The following is a 6,926-nucleotide window of genomic DNA, read 5'->3' as shown; positions in this document are numbered from 1 at the left end:
AACAAAAATGTGATAACTACACTAAATATAAATGGAAATCTGATAAAAGATGTCGAGTAATTCACAACTGAAGGTTTAAGTCTCCGTCTGTAATTCACATAAGAAGGTTAAGTAGAAGAAGCGAGCAAGACATGATTTGTTGGTGTGCACGAGGTTAGATAAAATCATAAAAGTTATCACATATAAGTCGAGAACGTGAAAAAACTTAGTTTTATAAGAAGCTTTGATAATTACTTAAAAACATGCGGCTGATGGGATACAGAAACTTTGGTGTTACAAAAAAGGATGTTCGAGATTTGTGTAAATAAACAAATGGATACAGAATACAAGAAATGAGAATCAGGGGTGCCAAAAACTACAAGCAGCACCCTTTTTGCAGTATCCACTCTCATAGAATTTACATATTTTTAGCCCTTTGGGCGGATGAGCTGTATACGAACCTGATCCATGGTCATACCCATGGCTACTGCTGTATGGCCATTGCCGATTATTATTATGACTGTTGTTGAGACTATTGTTGTGACCATTGTTCCACCATTGCCGGTCTCTGCTGTGACCACCGGATCTCCTTTGCTGACTTCCATTACCACGTGGACTGCGCTCAGTGTTTCCACGAGCTGGGTCATGTGATGATGGTGACCTAAGGCTCGGTTCCAAACCAACTCCCGAAGCATACTTGGGAGGCCTCTCGACCAACCCAGCTTCAACTGTGGTTTCTGATCCCAGTCTGAGAGCTGTTGTCGTCAGAGTCAGGTCCTGACTTGTTGAAGCTGGCGCTGGTGGTGCAAAGAGCAGGAGCTCCGGACCAGCGGTTCCACAGTGGCTGAAGTGAGTGTTGGCTTGTGCTTCTGCGCCCGTTGAGCTTTTGCCGGCGGAGACGTAGTCAAGAATACTCGGCTGAGAGACATTCATTCTGCATGTTTCATGTGTGAGGAACATGCGTAGCACAGGGTTAAAGAAATCTTTCTCCGGCCCTTTCATCAAATCATCGTCGTCATCACAGTGAAATGTTGAGGTGGGTGAAGAGGGCAAACCGTTCTGCTCCATTGCTTCAACTTCAGCTAATAGATCTGAAACTGATTCATCACACTCGTCAGGGTCGGCCACAATGGCCGGCCACCCAGATGAGTGAGCCACGTGGGTGTTGTTGGAAGTGTGAGTAGCTGTGGCATGATCAGCTGCCAAATCAATATGCTTCACAGACGGTGCAGCTAAATCAACAGCACTCTGCTGAGTTACTTGAGGAAGCTGTCCTCCAGTGACCACAACACTTGAAGTGGTGGTGGTGGTAGGAGCATCGACGGTAGTTGTGGCGGTGGTGCTCCATGTGACCCCAGATGGTCCTTTGACCAGAACACATGAAGACAGAGACTGAATAGTCTCTGCCGCTTGAGCCTCCAAGTCTTCAGGGCTCGACTTAGGTGTAGGACTAGGGAAATCACGGAAATGGATTTCTTGATTCAGGTTTGGTGCATGAACAGAACCGTTTATGGAAACAGAACCACTATTTGCTCCATCTTCTAGAGTCTTACCATCTGGCCGCACAGCACTAGATTGATCAGTTCCTGAAGTTTCTCTGACGTTAGGAGTAACCACGTGTCCTGGAATCACAGACATTGATGCTGGACAGCTAACTTGAGGCTGGGGACGAACAGAAATACCATCCTCAACTTTTCCAGAGCAAGGTACAAGAGTTGCAACTTGTTTATCTTTCGGATCATTAGGAAGGGCAGTGACAATAGAGGAAGAAGAAGAGGTTGAACTGGTGCTGACTGGCTTCAGGTTATTCTGAAGACAGTTCACATCAACGCCAGTGCGTCCAGAGTGGTGCGGAGACGGTTTTAGTTCTTGGGGATGGAACGATGAACTTGGTAAAGTAGTTGCTTTATCAAACCGTCCTGCAAGAGCCTCAGTTAGAAGTACAGACTCGTCTTGGTTCTCATGCTCTTTCCATATCCTAAGATAAGGAGGAAAATGGCCACAGGATTTCCATTTGCGGAGCTGCACCATAGAAAATGGTCCCTGGGTCTTTCCTGCTGGATCTCGATAATGCCATATTTCACTCTCCTCATCATCTTTACCAGTTTGCTGCAGAACCCAAAGATTAATATATGACATGAAACCAAAACTCGAAAACATATGAGAGGTTACATTTCGACCAGAGTAGTTGGTATGGTCAAACCTGGATATCTGCTGAGTTGTTGTCGACCTTAGAACACTCTTCTTTATTAGTGGCATGCATGGCTTTTCTGCTTCGCAAAACTGGAGCATCATATTTTTTCTGCGGATTATTTCCCAAGTTGTTCAGGATATCCCCTTTTTTCTTCGGACTTTTACTTTGTACCTCTATGTGATTATCTGCATATAGAAAACGTAGAAGATTGTAAACAGCATCCATCAATCAGGAATCTTTCGTAAGATAATGAACACGAAGCATTTCACATCCTAGTTTAAGGTGGGAGACCTGGTTTCCTCATACCCAACACTGCATCTTCTGCTGATGGATGACTCGGATCCATGCTTGGATCTGTATGAACTTCTGGGACTTCCTGCAGAAGCCGCTGGCGTTCCTCAGGTGATTCTAGACGCCCTAGCTTTTCTACACATTCTCTAAGCGTGGGAGATGGTTAAGAAAACAAGACTTGAACGTTCCATGCAACCAGTGTAAAACTATCTTTCACATTTAACCTAAAGCAAACCAAACATCTAAATGAAAAGACTTGAGTATGTAAAGTTGTATACTACTTAGACTAAGTAATTCCCGTTGAGATTGGCATGGTCTTCTCTTCAAAGAATTATTCCAACAACGAGTCATTGAAAGATTCTATAACCGATAACATTTGCAAATATAGTGCAAGCGAAGTGCAATAAATATAGTATGGCAATCTGAAAAAAGGATATTCCTTTCTACGACCCTTCTCACTAGCCCGATCACGGAGATGCCTTAACTTTAAGATATCAGCTTCCAGAACCTATATTGACAAAGAGGTCAATAAGAAGCAACACCGAGGACAATAAAGAACTATGATCATGGGGATCTTTACTATTTATACGAGTGATACTTGATGTTGTTAATTAACCTACCTCATTGACTCTCATAACTTGCAGTGTTGCTGCAATCTTCAAGATGTCACCCTGACACCGACGAAAAAGACATGAGTTTCCAACTTAGGTAAAATATATAATTTCAGTTGAGAAGATATCATGCTTGCGTTCTTACCACAGTCAAACGTTTATTGAGGCCACATTTTATGCTCTGGCGTAGCCGTTTGCACTCGTCCTGAAAATTACAGTTAGCGTCGTTACCTTATTATTACATGGGGTTTAAATTTTTTTATTGTAGAGCCTAGAAAGGTAGATAAAACAATTTCAATGAGGACTATGTATACCTCTGTGACATTCTGGTCTGATAATTGATCAATCGAGATGACTTCTCTCTTGTCTAAATTTAGTATTTCTAGCATAACATCAGTAGTCTTTGCGCCAAGTTGGTAGAATGCTGATGCCTTGCTTGTACCTGTTAAATTACCACAAAAAAGCTGAGATCTTACTATTAAAATTTTAGGTCATTCAATTCCTTTTTCCTTTCTTTCCTCAAACAAGCATTAATATGAAAACTGATCAAGTACCTACAACTTGAACGAGCCTGTAAATATCCAGCTTCTGGTCGCTGCCAGATACCTTAATTCTCAAAATTGTGCCTACCACCTTTTCGTGAACTTTGTTGATATCATCAAGTAGAGTATCTATAAATTTACGTCTCAAATAAATCAGGTTGATATTGTGAACATCAATCGCTGCATATGCATCCAGATTTTCGTTTTTTTCACTGCCATCAGTTTTCCTACGCATCTTCCGTTTTCTATCCCTAACCACCGGATCATGAGCACTATCCTCCTCTGTTTGGCTACGAACAGAATGACTACTTTCCCCATTCTTGGGTTTCTCCTCTTTCGGTTTCTCTTGAATAAGGAAGTGAGACTCGAGAAGCTTAAGCATTTCAAAGTGACCCACTCGCTGTCTCTCAAACAACTTCACAAGCATTTGGTCACAGACAACTTGAGACTTCTGATTAGGATCCCTAAGGTTTTTTTTCTTGATATAGTCAAGCAGAAGACCCTGCACATCGAACTGAGAAAGAACCGATGTATCGCCATTTCTCATGACCGACAAAAACTCGAGGAGTTCTTTTGTTGCCCAGTTTGTATCTCCAGGAAGCTTCTTTGGGATATTACTTGGAATTTTAGTATCTAACTTGCTGGGTACGGTGGGGGAATCACTAGTCCTTCTTCTTTTTGTTCCATTCGCTACTACATCTGAATCTGAATTGCCTGAAGAACAAGCTTTGCTAAGGGTATGAATATTTCGTGACTCCACTTTAGGGACAGTATAAGGAACCTCCTTCCAAGGATTATTTGCTCTAGTAAGCTCTTCGACAGTTAGAGACAGCTCTTCCTTCAGGCAAAGCCAATATACCTTGAACAGATACTCCCAACTGAGCTTGTCATCAAAATCCACCTTAACCTAAAGGACAATGAAAAAAAATTATGATTAGTAAAGAGAATATATAAAAAGAAGAACACTCAACTTATAAAACTAATGAAGTACAAGGTTTCTTCCTAAAAAAAAGAGCCGTTACTTTTTTTCCTTCGGTTTCACTCTTTCAAAATACACAACATATCCGACTGCTCTCGTAAGATCTTATTAAATACGAAACCCATGGCTAACAAATTTGGAAAGCTCCTAACATTCCGTTAGTTCTCTCATAAGATATGATTCTAATCAATCAACCCAAATCTCTAACATTCCATGATTTTAGGTTGTGACTGGTTGCTATCACATTACCTGTCGTGTGACACGTACGATGTTAAGTGCATGGCAACACTACGAGATTTTAATCGGATCTAAATAAATAGAAACCCCATATAGATGTAATGAACGAAAACGACTAAAATCAACAAACAATATTCCCCTTAAGGTAAAATATAATTGCCCCAAGGAAATTTTGCGGCTAAGCATTGAAAGAAACTATAGATGGAGGGAGGAGTGTCTTACCGCTTCATTATCTCCTTGAGAAATATTCTCGATCAACATTATAGGCTTAATACATGTGCCACAAAGACCCATGTTACCTCTCACAATCACATAGTCGGCATCTTTAATGCACCGCTTACAAACAGAAAAAGTGCATGTATAACACATGTAACTGGAACCTTTCTGGCATGTACCGCATATGTGCCAACCTGAAACGAATGAACGAAACATCAGTTTCCGTATAGGACGCGTCACGTCAATCTTTTAAAACATTTGAAATGACGGCATGTCAGAACTATCACTCTCCCTAGATTGCTGACAGCAAACACAAGATACACAGTAACATCATGGACTATGCGCGACATACCACAGTTCCATTTAGCCGCTGTTCGAAAGAATGCCTCATCTCTCTTAATACAAGCTGGATGGTATGCCTTGGGGCAGTTCCTGAATGTACAAGAAGACAAACCTATATCAATAAGTTATTAATAACACAAATCTCGTAACTAAAATCTCCATAAATAACGATCATAAACACTGACTCCTCGTAATCTAATCTAATGGCGTTAACCAGCGCCTTATCAAAAATAGTAACAATTACAGATTAGTGGAGCATCAAACAATTACTCACTGATAGCTAAATAATCAAAATGTTTTATTTCCTTAACCACAATCGTTCAAAAAATAGTAACTAAATCACAAACATGAACAAACCATAGAGAATCCAATTGGCAAACTTAACAAAAGCTCTAAATCTCTATCAGTGCATACTATCTAACAGAATTAGCATTGTAATCTCCACCCAACTCACCGGCGATCACAGAGAACAAGGTCTCCGCCGTCGAAGCAAATGAAGCAGACGTCTTCTTCCTTCTCGTCCTTCCGCGGCGGTGGCGGCGGCCGAGTTTGAGACACGGTCTTAGCATGCGCCCTCGGAGGCCGGCCACGTTTCCGCTTCACAGGAGCAGCTTCATCAACAACTCCGGCAACCGTCGGGGCAGGTACAGAGGGAGCTTGAGACGCACCGATCTCCTCCTCGCACTGATCAACTCTCATAAGATCGACGACGCCCTTGACGGAACTCTCTTCGCCAGGAACTTGCTGAAGCTGCTGATTCTCCATGAATACTCAGGAATTCCAAACAGGTATGAGTAGTATTCACGGATCAATCAGTGAAGGAGAAACCCTAATCTGAGGTTCTTTTTGGGGGATTTTTGGCGATGAAAATGGATTGGAGATTGAAGAACGAAGACTAGTGGGGGCAAATTAAAACAAATAAATAAAAACTGGACTTTTGTTTTCGCTTTTACGCCCACTTATCTAACATTGTTGTTGTGCGACTCCCTTTTAAAGAGAAGACAATTGTTATACTTCTTCCTGCTTATAGAAATGTTTTTTTTATTTTTTTAACATCATATCTTCTTACAGATTTTCTTTTATCAAAATCTTCTTACAGATTTTCTTTTATTAAAATCTTCTTACAGATTTTTTTTTTTTTCTGAATATACTAGTATTTCTGGATTTCAAATTAATGTAATGTTAAAACTTTTAGGTTTTTTTTTAATTTTTTTTTATATAGTTATGTTTTTTATGAACAAATGTGGAGAATTTGTTTATGGTTATCGATTTTCTTCCAAATACATGCACTACAGTTTATAGATTTCGAATTCATTTCTAAAATCTAATGTTATAACTTCTAGGTAAAACCCTCAGGTTTATATCTCAAACTTTGAGTTAGAAGAATATAACATTTTAATTTACATACCAACAAAAAAATTGAACAAACAATACAAACTAATAGCAGTCAAGCGTGAGATTGTGTGTCAAAATGTTTAAAGTACTTGGCATTCATTTTCATTATTCACACATATAATAGCCTATAACTCCAAAGA

At 40.3% G+C, this 6,926-nt stretch overlaps 1 protein-coding gene across 2 annotated transcripts; it reads right to left on the bottom strand.

Annotated features, from left to right (window-relative positions):
• Positions 1 to 201: 201 nt before the first annotated feature.
• Positions 202 to 6,372, bottom strand: LOC106311820 (zinc finger CCCH domain-containing protein 44-like). Of its 2 annotated transcripts, none has more exons than XM_013749118.1 (11): positions 5,846 to 6,372; positions 5,402 to 5,481; positions 5,056 to 5,243; positions 3,630 to 4,524; positions 3,390 to 3,517; positions 3,221 to 3,280; positions 3,085 to 3,135; positions 2,902 to 2,972; positions 2,480 to 2,616; positions 2,183 to 2,358; positions 202 to 2,088 (listed from the first exon to the last, which is right to left on the bottom strand). In XM_013749118.1, the coding sequence occupies exons 1-11, from the start codon at positions 6,154 to 6,156 to the stop codon at positions 340 to 342; spliced, it is 3,846 nt and encodes a 1,281-aa protein (XP_013604572.1). In that variant the 5' UTR covers positions 6,157 to 6,372; the 3' UTR covers positions 202 to 339. The 2 variants fall into 2 exon arrangements, with proteins under 2 accessions (XP_013604572.1, XP_013604571.1); XM_013749117.1 differs by having other exon boundaries at positions 2,465 to 2,616; positions 5,846 to 6,156.
• Between the last annotated feature and the right edge of the window lie 554 nt (positions 6,373 to 6,926).

The sequence above is a fragment of the Brassica oleracea genome, chromosome C8 (genome assembly GCF_000695525.1).
Source record: "Brassica oleracea var. oleracea cultivar TO1000 chromosome C8, BOL, whole genome shotgun sequence".
Taxonomy (NCBI): Eukaryota; Viridiplantae; Streptophyta; class Magnoliopsida; order Brassicales; family Brassicaceae; genus Brassica; species Brassica oleracea.
This window is presented reverse-complemented; position numbering and strand designations above follow the sequence as displayed.

What these genes read in the sequence shown, in the direction of transcription:
- LOC106311820 (XM_013749117.1), bottom strand. Translation starts at nt 6,156, where the DNA reads ATGGAGAATCAGCAGCTTCAGCAAGTTCCTGGCGAAGAGAGTTCCGTC. An exon ending in CAGGCTCGTTCAAGTTGTAG is followed by an intron (nt 3,518 to 3,629) that starts GTACTTGATCAG and finishes GTAATTTAACAG; the next exon opens with GTACAAGCAAGGCATCAGCA. An exon ending in AAGTTATGAGAGTCAATGAG is followed by an intron (nt 2,973 to 3,084) that starts GTAGGTTAATTA and finishes TTGTCAATATAG; the next exon opens with GTTCTGGAAGCTGATATCTT.